Genomic DNA, 23875 nt, shown 5'->3' with positions numbered 1-23875 from the left:
GAACATATTAATACACATCAATAGAGCACACCGCACTAACAACTACCAAAGAAACACTCGATATTGAAAAAAACCCATCCAAATAAGCATCCTGCTAAAAACTGGGCACCTCCAAAAGTGGAAACCTCGTTTCTTAAATTTTTCGACTTATGACGGGGAATCGAACCCACGTCCTTCCGGATGAACCGTGCTCGCCTTTATCGTCTCGGTAGGCGGCCCCTATATTATCATGATCCAAATTAAATGAAGAGTGCTGTTTGGAGGATATGTGTGGTCATATCTCCGTAGGTAAGACGTATCGTAGTGCAATTATTAAAAGGAAATTAAAAACCCACAGCCAGTTTCCAATTTCAACCTGATCAGGAATGGAATGAATGAAGCCCACATCCAGCGGGCTGCCGAAGTCTGTCACTCTCCTACGGGGCAATGATTAATGACTGACACATGAAATGAAATGATATTGGAGAGTGTTGCTGGAATGAAATTTGACAGAGAAAACCGGAGTACCAGGAGAAAAACCTGCCCCGTCTCCGCTTTGCCCAGCACAAACCTCACATGGAGCGACTAGAATTTGAACCACAGAAGCCAGCGGTGAGAGGCGGCGCGCTGTCGCCTGAGCCACGGAGGCTTCAATTATTACAAGGAAATAAGCTCCTTAATTTTACCGTTCACATACTTTTAAAGCCTAATGTCCAGATTAAATCATGGAAGTTTCCCAATACGAAATTTCAAAGACATAATTTAATTTTAAGAACTGCTCATGATATTTCCAAAAGGGGAGAGTTATTGTGTCCGACTCCTTGGCTGAAAGGTCAAAACTGTATATAGGACTTCCGTTCATAGAGCCCTGGATTCGATTTACGGCCAGGCCAAATTAAGTGGAAAACAATTTAAAACAAAACAATATATTCAACGAAGGAATTTCGAAACGGCGTACAAAGTAATACAAAAAAGTATTGTATTTAGTCGAAAATGTCACTAACAAATCAAAAGGGAACGTGAGATCCCTGAGTAACAGAACACTTGCAATTTACATACCCTTGATCAATCCACTGTCACACATAAAGCGGATCACGAGATCAGCAGTAGCCGCGTTTGGTTAATTTTCCTAGCACACGGGCTGCTTTCTTGAACGTATTAATCTAATCACACTAATACCTACCAAACAAACACTCAATATTGAATGTATCCCTCCACATACGGTTGGTATCAGGAAAGGCATCCTGCTGAAAACTGGGCTTAATGAACGTTAGTGCCGGCCACAGGGAATTGGGAAAAAGGTTAGGAAAGAAAAAAAAAAGGAAAGGCATTTTAATGCACTTGTTAGTTCACTTGGTAAATTATTGTCCTCTTCCAACCCTGACGATATTCAGTTTGTGAGGCCTAAGGAATCATTTTTATTTTCAAACATTTCAAGCCTCCCCTATTTTCTTTCTCGAAGGTAACCCCCACCTCTCACCTCTCTACATTAGTGTTAAGAAAGAATGAGTACCACGTTCTATTTTCCCTTAAATAAAACAATAATTATTTCAATAATCACAAATTTAGTCCCATTTAAGTATACTGTATATTCATGCTCTTTTGCAGAGACGACGGTAAGAAATGATATCAGGACTACCTCACTTCCCATTTTCCTGGTACGCCTCTTCAGTGATGTTTAGGCCATCTATGACAGCTAATGATGAAGCTGTTGAGGATACAACCAGCCTTCGGGCTGAGGACGGAACATAAACATACACATCAGGAGTCACGCGCGATGACAATAGACGAGTCGGATGATCATTTAAAAAATGAAGTAAGGCAAAGAGCATCTCAAAGAATAGTAGCAGAAATATCTGTAATGCAATATCAAATTGTATATTCAGTGATACTTCGGTACCGTAATGATAATTCTGGTTCTGAGCTGAGCATAGGGACCTACTTCTAAAAAAAAGAAGGAAGAAAGGAAAGACATAAAAGGAAAGAGAAGTCAGCCTTCAAATGCTATTTTTTTTTTCAGTGAATGTCACATCCTGATCAGACTAACGCTGCAAGAATGTGTTTAGTACACAACATAGTTCACGCTGCTTGTTAAACTGTTTAAAAGAGTATCCTATATCACATCAGGTTGCTTTCAACGAATGGTTATGTACTTACAAAGCCGTAGAATTCTTGCAACTGCGTCAGGTTGTACCTCTTGTATGATTCTTTCATCTGCGCGCGACTCATAATTTCTTTCTCTCGAGGAAACAGCTGGAACAAAAGAAATTAGGTCCTTAATGGTTTTGTCGTTTGAGATAAAAGTTATAAAAGGGGAGCCATTGTAAAGGGAGAACAAACCTTTTAGGAGGTCCAGGCTTTGTTCAAGAAATCCTATTACCCACGGCCAACACGTTCATAACTGTCATTGTTATTATCATATCGAGAGTAAGTGTATTTTGGAATGCTGTAATAATGCTGTAAATCTATATGGGCGTCTCCCGATGATGGTGGTGGTGATTTTTGTTCTAAGAGGAAGTACAACTAGATTATCATCCTCTCTGAACAAATTAAAGTGGAAAATAAATTTAAAATAAAACAAAAATAATGTATTAAACGATGGAATTTCGGAACGAAGTACAAAATAAAACAAAAAGTATTGTATTTAGTCCAAAATGTCACTAACAAAGGAAAAGGGAACGTGAGATCCCTGAGTAACAGAACACTTGCAATTTACATACCCTTGATTAATCCCCTGTCACACATATGGCGGATAACGAGATCAGCAGTAGTTGCGTCATCGGCGAGTATGCGATCGAGTATCTCTTGCAGGCCGAGGCTCCGTCTTAGGCCAGATAGAACAGCACACACTGTGAGGATGTGGGCCACGGTGAAGTTGGCACCACAAGACCACACTTGGGGAGTCCTCCCTCTTTAATAGATAAGAGTGCGAAGATCGTCCGTGACCTATATTCAGCCTAGAGGACCGCTACACGGTAGTCGTCTTCTTAATTGCTCTCAGCTTGTTGGGAGTTCGGATAGCTAGCCAATCCGATTTCCAGGACGCCAAGATCGTTCGACGAAGCTGAACAAAATATCTTTAACAGGTACATTCATATGCCTTGGAAGTAAAAGTACCGCTTCCTTTGCATCTTCATCCGCAAGTTCATTTCCCGCAATCCCAATGTGGCTTGGAAGCCACACGAAAGTGATCCGGTGCCAATATTACATTACCTGGCTAGAAGATCATGAATCTGCTGTACCAGTGGCTGTTGCGAGAAACAGGTGTGAATGGACTGCAGAGAAATTAAAGAGTCGGTACACATGAGAAAATGATTTCTTTCGTCACCCAGTGGAAACTGCTGAGCTTCTAAGTTGATGTAAAGCTCTGCAGTATACACGCTACATACACTAGGAAGCGAGATCTTCATGCTTAATCGGTGATGAAAGAGCAACCCACGAGGCATTCTGGTTTATATGGGAGTACTACGATCTTCAGGAGGCCATATTGGAAAAATGAAGTCTTTTAGTAGATTTCTAGGCCACGAGCTTTCAACCAAAATGACTGGGAAGGTATCCCGATAATTGCACACGGTGATAATGCCACACACCCCAAGGGAGACTTATGTCATTCAGACTTATGGGACTGAAAATTCCTCACACTAGGGATTAGTCTAAATATTTGTACAGTCTGACTTATAGGCCTACTAATTTCCCTGATATTTTACATCACTGTTTTCTTCGCATTGTCCATGGCTTTCTTAACAGAAGTAATGACTAACATCAAAGAGGTCCCGCCAAAACTCCATACAAAATAAGGGGACATCACCCGAGTAGACAAATTCAAATACCTAGGTGACATCATCATGAAAAATGGACTGGACAAAGAAGCACTTCAGGAACGAGTACGCAAACTGGAAATAGCCTACCACACATCCAGCACAATCTACAACAAAAAATGCCTTTCCCAAAACACCAAGATACGTCACTATGAAACAGTTCTGAAGCCAGTAGTTCTATGTGCAGCGGAAACCCTATCTCTAAACGCAAAAAAGGACTCCTTGGAGAACTGGAGAAAAAAGAGCGCAAAATTATGAGAGGAATCTTGGGATCAAAGTACAGAAATGGAATCCATCAAGAGAGATCCAACAAGGAAGTCTACAGCAAAATAGAGAAAATCACCGACACAATCCGAAAAAGACGGACACGATTTTACGGTCATCTGAAAAGAATGGACGGAAGAAAGTTAACTAAAGAGATCTTTCATTTTTGTATTCATACCCCAAAACTACAATTCCCTGGTTTAGTAATACCAAAGAAGACCTGGAAATGCTACACATCTCAGCTGAAGACGCCCTTAACAGAGATCGCTTCCGCAAGAAAATATTGACGAACGGGCTAAACCGAGACGAGCAACCGAAGAGAAGACACGGTGCCCCTTGGACAGAGGAGCGTAAGCAGGCCCACTCACAAAGAATGAGGGAAATTTGGGTTCTAAAGAAGGCCAAGTTCAGTGTCGAATGCAACAAGACTTAACGTGATCCTTGATGGCCCCAGCGAATTATATATATAAAATAATAATTCCGAGTGAGTTGGCTACACCGTTTCAGGCGTGTAGTTGTTAACCATTCAGGAGATACTGCGTTCGAACCCCGCCGACGGCAGCCCTAAATACGGTTTTCCAAGATTTTTCATGTTCACACTAGTCAAATGCTGAGGCTGTAACTTAATATTAAGGCCTTCGCAATCCCCCTGTGGGTGGAGGCGGTAGAATAACACCCACGGTAAACCCTACATTTCATAAGAGGCGACTAAAAGGGGCCCCAGGGGCTCTCACCTTGGGAGCGTGGGTTGGCAACCACGGGGCCCTTAGCTGAGTCCTGGCATTGCTTCCACTTACTTGTGCCAGGCTCCTCACTTTCATCTATCCTATCCGACCTTCTTTGGTCAACTCTTGTTCTTTTCCGACTCCGACGCTATTAGGTTTCCGAGGGCTAGGGAGTCTCTCATTTTCAAGCCCTTCGTGGCCCTTGTCTTTCAATGGCCAATACCTTCATTTATCCAAGTACAGGATCCCTTCCATTTTTTCTCTCTGATTAGTGTTATACAGAGGATAGTTGCCTAGTTGTACTCCCTCTTAAAACAGTAATCACCACCACCGCCACCTTCGCAGTCCTAGCCCTCTCCTATCCCATTGTTGTCATAAAACCTATCTGAATAGGTGCGACGCAAAATAAATAAATAAATAAATAATGACATCGTGTGGCTATTACAGCCTAGTGCAGATCTTCTAATTGAGATAGTCAGCGTCTGCGTGTGAAGTAAAATAGCGTGTCAGTGCAATAAAGAAAGCGCAGAGTGTGAGAGTACTTACAGTCACACAGTTAAACATCTTTATGAACATCATTCCCTTGAGCAGTTATTCCCAAGGATATTTAATTTTAAGAAATCGCTACGATTTACCGTGCACGTAAACAATTTCCACCCAACTGAATAACGTAGTGAGTCTATGTGGCCACAGTCAATTTATATAACTTACCTGAGGGTGATTTGTCAGCTTTTAGCAACTAAAATTAAACATTCCATTGGATATTGAAGACATAAAAGTAGAATTTGGGGTCACCTGAATAATACACTGATAAAATAATGATGCTGTGGGCTTGACGTTCAGCTACCTCTTCGGGTTTTAGAGACGCCGTGATATCGGAATGTATTTTATTTTTTGTTTATTTTATATATTTTTACTCTACATGAACCTCTGATGAAGTTTCTGATGTTAAGGTAATCAATCCCGTCTGAGCTCCTCAGCACAAGTTACTCGTGGCTGATACGAAGATAAGAAAATGCAGGAGAGGTGTTGGTTTAACTAGGTACGAAAACATCAAATGCTGGAAATTGTATGACCAGAAGGCAAATATTATACTTAAAATAAAGTTTGCTCCTATTACTGCTGCCTCAGTTTATAACACGTGGGCGGATATATGCAGATCTGTTACCAGTTTCTCCAAAATCAGCTCTTGGTACTACAAAACCAGGTCGCCTCTATACCGATATACATACATGGCTTTGGACAAGTGAGGTGCAGCAGAAAGAGCAGCAAAAGAATGCATATACACAAGAAGTCACTATAACAGAAAAACTAACGGGAGTAGCGAAGAGTGTGCCATTGCACGGGGAGAATACAAGAAAACTTCCAATATCTCTATGACCGACGGAGTTCTATGGAAGGTGAAGGGAAGATCTACCAGCTGATTAAAGCACGGAAGAGAGCATCACAAGCTATAAGCCATTACATGTGTCAGAAGCAAAAGGAAAGGAGAAATCTATTTAAGAAACACGAGGTCTTAAAACGCTATGAAACGCTGGCGTGAGCACTTTGATGAGATCTCGAATGCTGAATTCACATACCTGGCAATTGATAAAGGCCGTCCCTTTGATGAGTCAAACCCAAGCATTAATACACAGGAGATCGAGGAAGCAATTAACAAACTCAAGAACATGAAATCTACTGACCTTAATGAAATTTCAGTTAACTTCTAGAAGATCGAAGAAATCCGGAGTACGGCAATAGATTACTACTACTAAAATATTTTCATTCCGTCTGTGAAGGGGGAGGTGGGCCTCTTAGACGGTAACACCGTCTCTCAGGCCGGGAGATTTGTTACGCTGAAGGAGATGCTCGGGAAGGTGAGGGTGTTGGCGGCCGTGGCCTATGTGAAGAACTGTCTTGGCATTCGCCTTAGTGCAGTAGAATGGAAAACCACGGAAAACCATTTTCAGCACAGACGACGGTGGGGACCAGCCGTGAGATCCAGCCCTTTCCTGTCTCCCGAATACAGGGGCGTAGAGCCCCCATAGAGCCGTGGCGACCCCTTCTCTGCTCGGTTGGCCGGTCAGTGTGCAGAGCTGTTGGACAACGGACCAACCGTGGCCACTTGTAGGCCGAGACCCACTCTGCATCTACCGACCGGCAATAGATTGTCTGGTGACCTCCTTTAAGGCAATTGTGGACACTAATAGCATAGAAGTGGGCTAGCAAACAAGTCTCACAGTTCCACTTTTCAAAACGAAAGGTTACCCAGCAGTGTGCTCCAATTATTGTGGCATTCGCTTTCTGACACACACAATTAACGACTTTGAAATGGTTCTCGAGAAGCGTTTGCGTGACGTTATACTGCTTAGCGAGAATCTATGTACCGGGCGAGTTGGCCGTACGGTTAGGGGTGCGCAGTTGTGAGCTTGCATCCGGGAAATAGTGGGTTCGAACCCCACTGTTGGCAGCCCTCAAGATGGTTTTCCGTGGTTTCCCATTTCCACACCAGGCAAATGTTGGGACTGTATCTTAATTAAGGCCACGGCCGCTTCCTTCCCATTCATAGGCCTTTCCTATCCCATCGTCGCCATAAGACTTATCTGTGTCGGTGTGACGTAAAGCAAATAACAGAATAAATCTAAATTTGATAAAGGACGTGAAACAATAGATGCATTATTTGCAGCTCAGCAACATTGAAAATCTTTGGGGAAAAAAGAAAACCTCTGCATACGGCGCTTATTGATCTTACGAAGGCCTTTATCGCATCCTTCACCAATTAATCTGCTATGCTTCGAGAGATCATGGGATACCAGAGCGTTTTGAATTGGGTTCAGATGATCTACCTAAACGCCGGCAGTCGAGTGTGATATCAGGCATCTTTCCCATTAAGGTTGGAGTTCAGCTAGCCTCCACATTGTCCTTATTACCTTCATATGTGTTGTAGATACCATCACTCTAGATCTACAGCGCGAAGCTCCTTGGAACTTGCTTTATGCTGATCGTCATGCTTGCTAGCACCAGCCCGGATGTTCTGCAGCATCACATCCAAGCCTAGAAAGATTTACTCGGTTTGATTTGCGACTTATCGTGAAGACAGAGTGCTTAGTCAGTGGCGAGTATCTTCTGAAGACAGAGTCTTTCAAATACGTCTGGGAAAGAAACCCCGCATTGTAGTCCGGTCAATACTCTTTTATATAACTGAGTGCTGGCCAGTATCCAAGAAAATGGACCGCAAATTACACGTCATGAAGATGGAACTCTCACACTTATCCACATTCTAAATGCTATCATCAGATGAAACACTGGCATCTTCCAGATGAGAAAATGAGTGAGAGAAGTCTCTAGTGGTCGAAAACAATAGCTAATGGTAATAATTGTATGACCCCAGTTACCGTGCGCAGACATTTAAATTTGACGCTATTTGTCTGTCTGCTCGTCAATTTCGACGTTCCGTTTTACTCTAGGCCTACTAGATGGCAGACCGAGTTAACTGAATCTCTCTTGGGCGTCTATGGCTGAAATTTAATGAATTTTGTCGGGAAAACACCAAATGTGTCACCAGAGATCTTTTACATGCCGACATCGTACGACATGGAATGTCGAATGGACTCTTTTCCGTCCTTCAAAATTCCGACTGCCTCTGCCGGGTTTGAATCTGCTATCATGGGATACAGAGGCCGACACTCTACCAATGATACACAGAGGCAGCTATAGCTAACGGTGCTTGCCATCCAAAATGACGGACATTGTTCTAGAGGCAGACTCAAAGGACAGAATTAACGCTCACATAAAGCTTCTGCATTTGAAAACAATCCGACTCGTTGGCTGAATGGTCAGCGTACTGGCCTTCGGTTCAGAGGGTCCCGGGTTAGATTCCCGGCCGGGTCGGGATTTTAACCTCCATTGGTTAATTCCAATGGCTCGGGGGCTGGGTGTTGGGTGTTTGTGCTGTCCCCAACATCCCTGCAACTCACACACCACACACCACACATAACACTATCCTCCACCACAATAACACGCAGTCACCTACACATGGCAGACGCCGCCCACCCTCATCGGAGGGTCTGCCTTACAAGGGCTGCACTCGGCTAGAAATAGCCACACGAAATTATTATTTGAAAAAAGATGACATGTAAAAGGGCATTCCGAGATTCAAAAGATCCCTGCACCAGCAGTACTAACGCTCTGAAGAAGGAGGAGAAGAAGAAGAAGAAGAAGAAGAAGAAGAAGAAGAAGAAGAAGAAGAAAACATCTGAGAGTGATTGGACATAGTGCCTATTACAGTTTTCACCGATCATGATCGAAAGATTGTTTTCTACAGTAGGTCCTGTCGGTTTCAGAAACAGCCCCGTCATAAGCGTTTGATCAGCAGTCACGAGCTTAAAGAGTGCAACTAATAGGATTAACATAGGGACCATACTGCAGTAATTGTATTAATATTTAAAATATCGTATTCATATTCTAGCTGTCGTAAGTGTTCCGGTCAACTGGAAATATTTCACTTGCCTTGTCACCTTTCCATACCACAAATAATAGGACAGACCAGCACAAATTTTAAAAAAAATGAACCAAGAAAGAACTTACAAAGTCTAGCCGATTATCTATGTAGTTACAGAGAGCAAGTACATGCGTGAGGCTGTACAATACTGTATACCAAGTGGAGTGGGCATTTGACAGCAGTTCAGGTATGAGAAGAATACTCTTGGTCAGGAACTAAGACAACCCGAGCCTTTTCGACTGCTGTGTTTGAGTAGCTTTATAGTAACCATCAACATACTACACGAGTGAATAATATCAGTATAAGTAACAGTATATTATTTTGGTATATATGAAGAGGGTAAGCCATGTAAGTTATCAACTCAAATATCTTCCGACAGTTTTCACTTAGGTGAATAACAATAAGGGGCACAGGAAATAACATGCAATGTCTCTGCTTTAATAAGCACCGAGGCAGTGATACCAAGCTCTCTCTTCAAAATGGAACCATACCCATTTCGCAATTCGCAGGGAGCCATATACAACAATGCAATCATTTCTACGGCAGACATGTACTGTAGAACTGACGAATAGCAGCATTTAAAAGTGCATGTTTTCAAATGTGACACCAATATTCTACATTCTGAATGCTGAAGTCATGGTGAGGCTGATGCTCTCCGCAGTGACATCAACATGAAGTATGAGTTATACGTAGCGCTTGTCTTCTTGACTACTACCACCCGACAGCGTCAAATTTGAAAACGTGCACATTTCAACATTGGAATGAAATTTATATTACTACATATTTTTTGTATCCAAGGTATGTTTGACTAATGCAGTGACTTTAGGTGCTTAAAATATCAATCATTGGCGCCCAGACACTTCTGATTTTGGTGAATCACTGCAGGAGCAACGGTTACTCAATCTCAGTGTGACAGCGTAGCTTATTTTCAACAATACACCACATCCTTCAAGATTCCCCAGGCATATAGAAATCGAGGGTTGGTAAGTCAGGGAAACATGGCCGGGACTCAAGACCACCGCTTCGTCCGATCCAGCGCCCTAGTAGCATGTTATCAAAATAAGCTCTCACGTCAGAATGGTCGAGTTGTTATGCGCCATCGTGCTGGAAGTAAAATTGCTCATCCACACAAAGCACACGGACGGCCGGTAAAATGGTAAACGCAGCATGTTGAGATACGCGAGGGCAGTGACCTACCGTCCAATTACCCACATCACCTGTAAACTGGCTACTTTTTCAACATGAATGTGCGCATTTTCTGGAGCCCAATAAGCAAAATGATGACGGTTGATCACCATTTGATTCAAAATGAACTTCAGACGATTGCGTGGTGAACACTCTACATTTCACTTTCTTCAGAATTTACTGTACATGTTCTCCACTAAACTTGAGAGTGCCACTTCAAAATGACATAACGTTGTTTGAACGTTAAACGTGCCTACCCACAGCCATCTTGATATAGAAGCCTGCTACCAATAGTTGTGACGTCACACGCTTAGTGCTAAGTATACGTCGCGTCGTCGCGTACAATTCCTATGCTATTGGTAAGATTCTTTTCATCAGAATATGACAAAATAAATGCAAAAATAAGCCTATAAACATATAACATCGAAGAAACGCTATAAAAAGAAATTACATACAAGTACAGAAACATATGCGCTCAAAGTACACTGACTGAGCAAATGTCATGGGATAGCGGAGCACTGATGCACAGGTGTGTTGTCTGCACACCACACGCCCCCTGTGCCAGCGGTAGTTGTATAGGAGACCTTGTGAGCAGTGGCTGTGCATGTGACAGGTGTAACATGGAACTTAGTCGTGAGCTGACACCGTTTGAACGGGTTATGGTGGTCGGTGCCCGACGGATGGGAAGTGTCATTTCGGAAGTGGTGCGGGAATTCGGCTTCACACGATCAACCGTGAAAGGTTGAATGCGGGTGTCACCGTCCACAACAGACGAACGACCGGCCGTCCAGCCACCCTCGATGACCATGACCAGCGACATCTGAGACGGATTGTCAATAGTGACAGACGGGTAAGCGTGCAACAAATCACTGCTCAATTTACCACAGGCCGTGCTAGACACGTCTCCCAGTGGACAATCCGTAGGAACATGGGTTCTATGGGGTATGGAAGCCGGCGCCGCACACGGGTGCCACTGTTAACCCAACGTCATTGGGCACAACAACACGCATTTGTCGCCAGTCACCTGGGATGGACACTGGAACAATGGCGTAACGTTATGTGGTCGGACGAATCACGATTTCAACTGCACCATGCCGATAGGAGGTACCGTGTATGGCGCAGACAACATGAAGGGATGGATCCCGCCTTTCTCGAAGGTGTGGTCCAGGGCGCTGGTGTCTCTGTTATGGTCTGGGGTGCATTTTCCTGGCATGGAATGGGCCCCCTAGTTGTTCTGGAAGAGACTTTGAATGGTACGCTGTATGTTGAGCTGTTCGGAGGCCATCTCCACCCATTTTTGGCCTTCCAGCGCCCAGACGGTTCTGCGGTGTTTCAAGATGATAACGCGCCGCCACATCACTCCCACGTCGCCCGGGAATGGTTCCAGGAACATACAGCGGAGGTCCAACGACTGCCATGGCCACCCGGGAGCCCCGATATGAACCCTATCGAGCATATCTGGGATGTCCTGGAACTCAGGCTCCGTGCCATGTATCCTGCACCCACAAACAGACCAGCATTGGCGGCCGCTCTCCAAACGATTTGGTGTCAGCTGCGTCCAGAGGACCACCAGGGACTTGTCGACTCACTTTCACGGCGTCTCACTGCAGTTCGCAGGGCCAGAGGAGGCTCCACACGCTATTAGGTGACTATCCCATGACATTTGCTGACTCAGTGTATATTACATACTGTAAATTGTTTGACTGAAGGCTACTCACCTAGACTGTACGACGATGGTTGCTAAGCGAATTGTTGTTTCTCAAAGTAATTTCATTGTTTGACGCTTGTTTGAACACATAATGGTGTTAATTATGAGTAAGGGTTAAAATGAAGTATTTCCAAAAGTATGGGTGATCTTGCACACAACACTCATTAACTCTGCAGCACACACACACCGTTTGTCACAGAAATTGTCAGGGTCTTCAATTTTCATTTTTAAGACTTTGGAACAAATATCCCTACTGTTAAAAAAGAAAGCATTTCCCAAAATACCTTGCTTCTCCTCATCGCTGGGAAATGCGAATGTTGAGATAGACACTTCCTTATTTGAACGGTAATTGGACGTACATCCAAGCACTTTACACATTCGTCTCATGTTGCAGAAAGGAGCTTACACTACACTAACATACAGTATTATAATAAGCATAATAAACTTTAAAGTACACTGTTAATAGTTTCAGTGGGTTTACGTAATCTAGTAATATTTCCTAACAACTGGCTGCTCAAATTACAATGCTGTGGTAGTTAACACATACTACTGCTGAAAATACATCTTTTACTGTGCTTTTCCGTACAGCTGACAGTACACGAACGGACACCTCTAATAATGTTGAAATGTTGAAATAACAACAACGTGCTACCAAACCACCATGAAAACAAGACTCATACCTCCATTTCCAAGCACTAAAAGTATGACGTCATCCCTATGGAACTGTCAAGTATAGCAGGCCGGAACTAGCTATCGAGTTGGCCGTGGCCTACCCATTTTCTTTGACTCTCTTGACGATCGCATGATGGCGTAGTGACTGTAGCTCTCAGCAGGAACAATAAAATACTTCATTTTGCCACGATTCACTTCAAATATTGGAATATTTTATATATAACTGCTACAGAAATGTCCGGTCTAGAAAGCCAAGAATAACGGCCGGGAGGATCCGTCGTGCTGGCTACACGGTACCTCGTAATCTGCAGTTCATCGGACTGAGCAGCGGTCGCTTGGTAGGCCATGGAACTTCGTGGCTGTTGCGCCATGGGGCTACAGAAATGTGCATTCATTTTCTGCACCCGTCTGTATACACACCTACCATACAATGGGGTGGTTGTTATCTTAAAATCGGTACCCATTGTTGGTCATGAAATCTTAACTCTAAACAGGCTTTATATGTGGCCACTGAGGACATTCTTTTATTTTAACAGTTTAAAGAGCATAATTATGTTGTTTAGAACGATTTTTCAAATGGACTCAGTTCCTGAAGAAGTAAATGTCTACTTACCTTACTCAACACAGATACGACGTATTGATTGCATTTGTATGCGTTTGCCTTGTAACTATTATTGTGGTACACTACATGCATTGGAATATATTATCAATTTTGGATGAATTTCTGAGGGACTACGTGAGAAGCCATTTTCCTAAACCAGCTATTTACGTGTCAGAATAATTTTGGAAAATGAGGAAAATTGTATAACAACTTAACTACAAAAGGTGTCCGGCTCCATGGCTAAATGGTTAGCGTGCTGGCCTTTGGTCACAGGGGTCCCGGGTTCGATTCCCGGCAGGTTCGGGAATTTTAATCTTAATTGGTTAATTTCCCTGGCACAGGGGCTGGGTGAACGTGTCGTCTTCATAATTATTTCATCCTCATCACGACGCGCAGGTCGCCTGCGGGAGTCAGATCGAAAGACCTGCATCTGGCGAGCCGAACTTGTCCTCGGACATTGCTGGCACAAAAGCTATACGCCATTTCACTACAAAATGTAGAGGAGTAAATTTTTGTTTAAAAATAGGAGATTAATGTTTTGTTATGTTTCATGCAGCTCAGAAATATGTGATTACTGGGTAATTACTGTGGTTATTATGCAGTAAAATTTGCAAATGACGTGTTTTGCAACCGAACAGAGCAATTAGCAGGATGTTCAACTCTTTCGGCAGCCATCTTGAAATTGCAATAGTTTGCAAAAAGTCGTTGTAATTATATTACGCTACATGTATTATTGTTTCTTTACGATTGCTTTTAATTATTACAGTATTTTACACTACAGTACTTGATAGCAATTTTATCAGTCAGGTTTTTGTTCCTTGTTTCAATGAAACTATTTTATTGTTGTTCTGTTGTGAAATTACTTGTTTCCATATAATTTCTTATACTATTTGGTTTTCGTGTAATTGTATGTTGCGATTTTTCGTTGTTACGTAATTTATGTTTTAATTTAACTTCGTTGTTATTATATTGTAAGGAAGCTTTACCACCGTAGTATCTCCCAATTGTAATAATAATAATAATAATAATAATAATAATAATAATAATAATAATAATTCTACAAAGTTTTTTGCCTTACATTCTGACATGGTAATTTGTTTCTCAATTTATCTTACTCTCGCAGTCACTTTGTTACTCAGCATGATTTTTTCATTTTGACTAGGCTAGCCTAACAGTCTCCCATTACTCTTCTGTTTAGCATCCTTTTCACATTGTTTACCCAATAATCTTCTTGTAAATGTTTCGCCTGATGAAGGTATGCTAACTTCAATATTTCCCTCATTTTCCCCCTCTTTAATCTTTCTTTTACCATCTTTTTTTAGCTGTGCCCGTTTGTATCCTTATATCTTAACATGAAATTCTAACTCCACTACTAGCTCTGCATTCTGATTGCTTCATTATTCTGCCGAACCCGTTAGCTATTACATACAGTGTAGTTATTTACTGCATTCTTCAGTGTCACATATTTCTCTCCGATACGGTGCTCTGGATTTTACTAGAGCATTTAGCAAGATATTTATTTAGTAATATCTGTTGCATCTGATTGTTAAACTCTACGTGTGGTTATTTACTCATGTTGACGTATATATGTTGTTTTGGAACCGTACTTGTAATAATAATAATAATAATAATAATAATAATAATAATAATAATAATAATAATAATAATAATCGTTCACCATCTCCAGTTGCCCGAGTTTGGTGTACGCGCCTCCTCCATCTTTGTCTGTCCATAAACCACTGTTCTCTCGTGATATTCTCCCAATCTTGTCCTCTCTCCTCGACATCATTATTCACCAGATCGGTCCATTTTCCTCTGGGTCTGCCCACTGGTCTTTTTTAATTTTACTTCTCTTTCATATTCTCTTCTTGCAGTCCTGCTTGCACTCATCCTTCTTACATGACCAAACCACTTCAGTATTGCTTTTCGGATTCTCTGTAGTAGGGAGTCTCCTATTCCCACCTCTTCTCGGACTTTTTCATCCTGAACTTGTCCTTCCTGGTTTTCTGTATCATGGTGCGTAGGAACTTCATTTCTGCAGCTTGGAGTTTTGAGTTGTCTTGTCTCGTTAACGTGGTAATTCCCAAGCTATCCGTGAGGATGGGTGTGTGATTGATATAATGTCATTTTAGCTTTCAATGGCACTTGTTTATCCCACAGCAACTGTCTTACTTGGTGGTAAAATTGAGTTGTCTTGCTAATTCGAAGCTCCTCCTCATATTTTGCAACGACAATAATAATAATAATAATAATAATAATAATAATAATAATAATAATAATAATATTTTTTGTAATAATAATGATATTTGCTTTACGTCCCACTAACTACTTGTACGGTTTTCGGAGACGAGCCGTATTTTGGCCTGCGAGTGTTACAAAAACATGAACGATTTTAAAATTGAAATAATTACAAGACAACACGTGTGACGACAGTGTTCCATTTCTCACTGTAAACAGGAAGGACCATTGTACCTAGCAATAAGAGTCTCACCTCGGAATGACGTCATGCGGTGATGCAATAGCAATGCCATCTTGGAGTTCTGAAATCGCTTTGCCGCGAAGTTAACAATTAGTGAATCCCAGCGATGCAAATATGTTAAACGTATACCAATCACGCTGTACGTACCCTACGTCAAAACGTGTAGCCGTAACCCCGACACACCCGCGTTCCATTTTTCCTTTTTTGTTCATGTACTTGCAGTCTTCGGAGATAATTATTTTCCAAACTAGTGGAAGGGGTTTGTCCTCACTTAATTTCAATCAACATCCTGACAGCAGCTCCTCACTCATTTATGTTTAAAGTGGGTCCCTGTAGTCATGAGACACGACCTCCTTTCTAACAACTCGGTAGGTAAAATGGATTTCGATGGGATGCTTTCAGTATCAGAGAGACTTATGTAAGCAAGAAATTATAATTGGCTAAGTGAGTCGATGTGTTAAGAATGAGCAAGATTCAGATAGGGGAAGGGGGTAGGTTCTTTATTGTAAGTTGTTCTTAAGCGATGAAAAGAAAGGGAACTTTTAGTGGGGCCGATGACCTCGATGCTAGGCCCCTTTAAACAACAAGCATCATCATCATCATCATCGAACTTTTAGTTTTACGTGACTGTACGTATCATGATCATAGCCACAAGACCTAGACTGTGGAATCCAAACAACAGGGAGACTATTTTTCATTTCAAAAGTCCCACCAACATTGAATTTGAAACCACGACCACCTTGGAGAAGCCAATGGCTATGACACTTGATTCTCACACCACTTTGACTGATGAGTGACGCAAGCATAAAGCTCAAGGAACCTCTAAGTTTATTCACATAAAGGTTGTTATTCATGTTATGTTTATTCTCTTTTCTACTAAATTTAAGGACATTATTTAGTGATTTCATGTGACCGAGTTGCAGGAAAAGATGGTTCATGATCAAAGGAATTGAGCCACTTTAAATTAATTTCAACATAATAAATTATTTGGAGTAATTTCGTTTCTACTCACCCTAATTAAAGTAGAACTGTAAATGCTTTCTGAATAGATTTTCGAAACAATTCGATGATTGTAATGTTCTTCACGGAAATTTAATCGAAATAAGGTTTTAAAGTGGGTACAGTTTAAAGTTAATAACAATGTATTTATAATTGTGTTTAAGGACTACATTTCTAAAAATCTAACTGTCTACTTACCTTACTCAACATCGACGCGAAGAGTAAGATACTTTGTGCCTCTTTGGCTCTCTGTTCCAGGGGCATGTTGGCAGGCAGGAAACGCTGGAGCAACTTCTCCATGCGGATCAGGCGCTTCTCTTCCGCACTATCCTGTGGAAAAGCCATGGGAACAGCTATTATCAGTGATGAGAAAAGTATAAAGAAAAAAACTATTTGGGCTGTGTTTGTTTGCTGGAAAACGTCACCTCTTGGTAATTCACGATATAACACATACACGGAAGACCATTAATTTATTACCTACATTTACAACATATGGTTCAAAAATATGGTTGCTCTCCGCGCCGAACAATAACGATTCATACCAGCCGAAGCTCCAGTTGACCACTGTTGCCAAGCCAAGTACAACCAAATACACTATAGACAATAGTGGGCACTTCCATATTCTCCCGTACTAAACAGAGAGACAGTGTCTATATCTGTTTGTGCTTAGTAGTAACATATATTAATTAGAATATGTCTGAACGTAGTTTAAAGTATTGTAGTGTATTATAGTATCTTACCGATATTAGAAATTAGCATACTCATTTTATTATTGGAAAACATTTGTGTAGTATAGTAGAAGTATTTGTAGAAACTGTCTTACTGAAATTCTGTTGTAATTATGATGATGATGATGATGATGATGATGATGATGATGATGATGATGCTTGTTGTTTAAAGGGGCCTAAGGTGCAAGGTCATCGGTCCCATTTGTTATATCACCGGGCGAGTTGGCCGTGCGCGTAGAGGCGCGCGGCTGTGAGCTTGCATCCGGGAGATAGTAGGTTCGAATCCCACTATCGGCAGCCCTGAAGATGGTTTTCCGTGGTTTCCCATTTTCACACCAGGCAAATGCTGGGGCTGTACCTTAATTAAGGACACGGCCGCTTCCTTCCAACTCCTAGGCCTTTCCTATCCCATCGTCGCCATAAGACCTATCTGTGTCGGTGAGACGTAAAGCCCCTAGCATCAACCATTTGTTATTGTACTTAGGATAGGCTTAACTGAAGTTTAAAATTGTGTAATTCTTGTGTATTCCTTTCGGTATTCAGTAATTAATGTCAGTTTTTGTTCTGTTAGGGTGTTGTAGGATAAAAATATAGTACGATTAAGTAGTACTGTAGTATAGAAGTATATTAATTACCTTATTGTCGTGTGATGTTTTTGTACTATCATGGACAATATTCCATTTCTTTCATTTTTTGTACGTAAGTTATTTTATTTTTATTTTTTCGTAAATAATAGCTAAGGAGTGCACGCATAGGAACTGTGGGTGTGGCCAGGTATTAGTATGAGTGGGAAATTGGAAAGTTTGAGGGAGATAATTAGGATTCTCTCAGAAGAGAGGAAGGAAGGTAGGCCTCCCTCAAACAATTTACAGGATACAGTAGGTGTAAAAGAAGATGGGAAGGAAAGGGGGAATTGTAGAAGAGAAGTGGTCTAATGTTCTAATTGGAAGGAGATTGAAGGCCACGGTTTCTATTCAGGTTCAGAATTCAGGGCAGGTGTCTGTGAGAAATCGGTACGAGTCACTACAGGTATAACAACAAAGGGAAGATGAGGAACAGGGGACTGTTGCTGAGAAGTGTGGAAGTAGGAGGAAGGGAAAAGGTAGGAAAGGGATATTTAGAGTAGAGAATAGGTCAAAACAGGTGGAACAGGGTCATGTGAGGGAGAAAAAGGAGGAAGAAGTAGCTTTTTCAGCTGTCAGGAAAGATAGGGCTGACCAAGAGGGGAGGGGATCAAAAATGAGGTGGGTAGGGTTGAGGCTCTGGTCATGGGGATTCCATTGTTAGACATGTGGTGAAAGTGTGTGGAGGAAGGGGAACCAGGGTGGAGTGTTATCCAGGAATTAGGTTGAGGCAGATGTTGAGGAAATTAGAAGAGAAGGAGGAGGAACAGGACAAGGTGGTAGTGTTTCATGTTAGTACCAACAACGTAAGGCAAGCAGGTATAAGTGCCAACATAGTTGGGAATGCATGGGATCTGGTAAATGCAGTACGGGTGAAGTCTAAGGAAGTGGAGATTGTTATCAGTGGAACGGTGATCGGGATTTCAATGAGACTATGGAGTGGGTATCTGGGAAACTGGGAGTGAGATTTCTAAATCCTAATGATTGGGTAAGGGATATGTATCTCCGCTCAGGCGGCCTTCACTTAAACCGCAGTGGTACGTGTAAATTAGGAAATTTGTTCGGAAGGGTTATAGGGAGGTACATTCAGGGAAATGAGGTGGTCTAGGGAGCGGTGATAAGGGTACAGGGATCTGGAAATCAAGTAGAGATGGCATTGAGACGGGAGGCTGAAAGGGGTTTAATAGTAAATAGTTTAAAATGACCGAGTTTAGTGTTGAATCCACTGCTTTTGGGGTCGCAAGGCTGATTGGCGACAGTCTCAATGACAATTGAAATCGTGTAGATCATATCTATAGCGAGACGGATGAATCCCCGTAGTTATTACTTTTTTGAAAGGATCAAATACTTCCCAGGAAATTCGAGCTTCCACAAGGATAAAGAGTTACTCGAAAAGTAAGTAATCTAAAACGTGTAATCAAACACATTTAAATAACTCTAAAACTAGATAATATATGGTAAAAGTCAATATCCCACAAAGGAACTCTATAAAAATACACTTCACACGTAACTAACTTGTAATACTAATCTTAGAAAAGTAAACATTCAAACACTATCAAGGCAACGCCGGGTACTACACCTAGTACAGTATATTAAAGGCAAGTATGAATATAGTGAGTGAGAGGCTCTAGTAAATGACGAGTTGAGAGCTTCGGCATCTACAAATCTAGCACTGCACCACTGACCGAGCTATTTAAAAATGAACTATTATAGCAGCCTGCGACCTATCAACACTTTCAAATGGCATAAGAATAACCTATCTTAGGCGACCGTAACATACCGTTCCAAAATATTGCCAGTTATTTATGCTATTGAGGTTACTTTTACCCATTAGGAGTAGATTTTTTTTTTTTTTAAAAGGTTTCTTAGCTGTTCTTCGGGACCCAAACGGAACTTCTAACCAATATTTCAAACTCATCGGTTGGAGACATCGCGATAAGTTTGATTTCACACGTTTTTATATAATATGTGTACATTATGGTGGAGTCAGAACCTAGAAGACAGAAAGGGCCTTCAACAGAAGTGCGAAAGAAAGTGCTGATTGTTGGGCTCAATAGATTCTGGCAGGACGTCAAAGCCGGCAAACGAACAAGATCTACTAGACACCGAAAATGAGATTGGCTGTTAACACGCCATCCATAGATGCTCAATTCCAAAGGTAAAAAGAAAGGTGTACAGTATAGATAGATAGATAGATAGATAGGTAGATAGATAGATAGATAGATAGATAGATAGATAGATAGATAGATAGATAGATAGATAGATAGATAGATAGATAGATAGATAGATAGATAGATAGATAGATAGATGTCAGGTCATCAGCCCAGAGGCTGGTTGGATCCTCAAATAGCACCACCAAAGGTATGCAGTTATAGGGAAACTGCGAAAACCAATGGCAGAGCCCAAATGAGGCGTACTAGGCAAGATGAGGAGTGAGGTAGTTTGCCATTGCTTTCCTCACTGGACCAGAAGGTGCCACTGCAGCACGACTGATCCTATGAGCAACACCTTTCGTAACATTCAGACACTAGTTGTGCTCGAAATGTTATTACTCAGCACCACCCATACCCCAGCAGCTTCCATATTGTCACAGCCATGGATGAGACTGGGACTTCGGTGGAAGCTACACTTTGCTCTGGCCTGTGCCAAGAGACGGATACAAAAATACTGCATCCATCAAAAAATGGCAACAGGCCAAGATAGATAGATAGATAGATAGATAGATAGATAGATAGATAGATAGACGATGTCCGGTTCCTGGGCTGAATGATGAGCGTACTGGCCTTCAGTTCAAAGAGCCCCGAATTCGATACTCAGTCGGGGATTTTAACTGATGATTGTTCATTCCTTGGCTCGGGGGCTCGATATTTGTGCTCGGCTTAATGCACTTTTATTTATCTGCATAAAACACGCCACACCACACGAAAAACCACACACAAGCACGAAGCAGAAGCAGGAGCAGTGAATACAAAGAATTGGTGCCACAAACGGCATCCGGACGTAAAACCGAGCCACATAAGCAAGAAGTGCAGACCCCTGTAAACTGGGAAAAACGCTAGGAAGGAATATATATATATTGTCCCCTTCAAAAGTGGTAAAAATCATTTAAGGGAGAATATTTTATTTCTACTGTAAATTGGAACATTATTTCGTGAACCAGGAAGGGAGTTTTAGCACGTCGAGTCGACTAGAACCAGTCACCAGGTGGACGGAAATCCCAGCTAAGGGCGAGCAAGAGGGAGCGAGCAGATACCGCTAGCCAAGTAACCTTCAAATCAGCCGTGAATACCACGTGATCAGGCGGAATGTGTGTCAAATGTTCGATCGATATTAGTAAAGGTATATGACGTCTGACTATGGCAGCCAATCAAGTGATCAATTTGGTGTGAAGTTAATGAAGTGACCAATCGTGTAGAATGAAAAGACGCACTCCTGTCTTAAGACGGTGAATTATGGATTTTCCTAAGGAAACTTTACTCCAAAATTTCTACCTCTGAACGCGACGAGTGGAGAATTATTCTGACTTCAACTACAGACGTGAAAAGACGCACTTTGCTCACTGGGGAACTTCGTCTTATTTAGAGCTTCCAACATCTTGCAGACAGCAGTTCAGACATTCACGGATTCTATTTACAATTAACTGAAGATATTAAAAGATAAGTTGTTTTTCCATCTCGTCAAACAGCGGTGTATGTTTTGGACTTGTCTCAGACTTAATTTTCAGTTTCAGCTTTCGCAAGAATTTCTACAGAGGAGATTATTGGTTCGAGTGCAAGTCAGGATGCCTGTCTTCCTACGATATGAATGGTGTGGTCTCCAGTGCGCCAGCATGTCTTCAATGAACGAGTAGAATGTAAAGCAGCTCAGACGGGCGAGACCAGGATCGATGGTGCGTAACGTGGTAATGCACTAGGTCATCAGCCCGAGTTCTACGATCGACAGTCACCACCAAGTAATATTTAAACATTGTTATTCTTTCTCCCTATTTGTAGAATGTAAAGTGTAATGATATAGCCTCTACTTATTTGCTTAGAAGAATTCCTATTAGTTAGAATTTTTTCCGCCTCTTCTTTCTTGGTGAAGGTAGTTTGGGAATGAGTGTGTGTATTTTGAACCTATTAGCTTGTTTGAGTGAATGTCATCGAGAAATGTTTCAACTGTCCCGAGTTCATTGTGGCAGGAGAAATAAAAGTAATACGACCTCAACGTTAAACTAGGACTATTTGAATAATTTTGTGTAATAATTTGTGTAATAATTTATTGCAGCCAATGGCCATACACACAATAATTCACAATGATTGGAATTTAATTACCTCTGTAATCTATAAAGTAAAAGGTACAATGTCAGGTCTTTACGAGTAGTCATAGTGGGGACCGACTTCCGTTCTGCTTGTAAGCAGGTCCGTACAGTGGTGTTCGTGTGTCCATGTGTTCCATCTGTGAGAGGACATTTAGAGCTGAACTGCCTCACACATATTATAGCGCACAGTAATGAGACGCCGTTTGCTTGTCTAATTTGCGACACTGAATTGAGATTGCATTTTGCAGGGCACAGTGATGAAAAGTCTTCTGTTTGTCTAATTTGCAACACTCTGTTGAACATGCCTCGTCCGCTTGTAGGTGCACGCGGTTCCTCTTTACCAGTCTTTAGCGAGTGCGGTAATGGATATTGTTCTTGCGGTGCAGTTGATGAGGTGGTACCTGGGGCATTTTCCACCACAGAGCCGGCAGGTACATTCTTCGTCTGGTTCGTGGTATCCAGCGGTTTGGCATACCTTTCCGTGGAACCCGTGGACGGCGAATCGGGTGAAGGTGTGGCGTAGGTTGAAGCCTGGCCCTTTCCATTCGTCGTTCCTCACTGCCTCAGTTTCGTAGAATTCTTCCGGGATTTGCTGTGCTTTTCGTCGTCTTTCTTCCAGGACTGCGGCGGATGCTTCGGTCTCGGGAAGGTTGAAGGAGGTTTTTATGTCCTCTAGGAAGAACGGCTCATCCACCAGGGTGTACACCAGTCTGTTCTTTGTATATTTTGATAGTTGGAGGATTAGCTTGAGGTATCTGGCTTTGATATTTTCAATCCTTTTTAGATTCGCTGTGGTTAGTTTGTTCCAGACTAATTGTATACCGTACGTGGCTACCGGGGCAACTTTAAGTTTGAACAATGCCACGGCCGTTTTCACTGATAGATTCTGGAGCTTGGGGATTTCGAACATTGCTCTAGTTGCTGCTATCGCTCTTTCTTTGACGTGTAGTGTGAAAGTTGCTCCTGTAGTCTGGAGCGTGATACCTAGGTACTTGAATGACGGTACTATTTCTAGCTGGTCCCTGCCGTTTGAGAAAACGTCGTCTTTTGCGAGTCTTCCTCCTCTTCTAAATTTCATCACTTTTGTTTTCTCACTGTTGATACTTAATGAGTTTTTGTCTGCCCATTCTTGTAGGTTATTGAATGCCTTCCGGATTGCGATGGGGTTTCTTGATAGCAGAGCCATGTCGTCGGCATACATTACAAGATTGACCCCTGCTGGTTCTGTTGCACTTGCGATGTCGGCTGTCATCAGGTTGAACAATACCGGGCTCATTGGGTCTCCTTGGAGTACTCCTTTGGTCTGCGTTA

The 23875-nt window shown here is 42.0% G+C and overlaps 1 protein-coding gene across 1 annotated transcript in view; it reads right to left on the bottom strand.

Moving 5' to 3' along the window:
- LOC136877288 (neprilysin-1-like) overlaps window positions 1-23875 on the bottom strand; it is a 375489-nt gene that overhangs the window by 87506 nt on the left and 264108 nt on the right. Inside the window, exons 7-8 of the mRNA XM_068228470.1 lie at window positions 17112-17243; window positions 2137-2232 (exon numbers count right to left, since the gene is read on the bottom strand). Coding sequence (XP_068084571.1) covers window positions 2137-2232; window positions 17112-17243 — 228 coding nt within the window. The remainder of the gene's footprint in view (window positions 1-2136; window positions 2233-17111; window positions 17244-23875) is intronic.

Source organism: Anabrus simplex, chromosome 1, assembly GCF_040414725.1.
Source record: "Anabrus simplex isolate iqAnaSimp1 chromosome 1, ASM4041472v1, whole genome shotgun sequence".
Taxonomy (NCBI): Eukaryota; Metazoa; Arthropoda; class Insecta; order Orthoptera; family Tettigoniidae; genus Anabrus; species Anabrus simplex.
The sequence above is the reverse complement of the archived record's forward strand: the minus strand, read 5'-3'. Positions and strand labels throughout refer to the sequence as shown.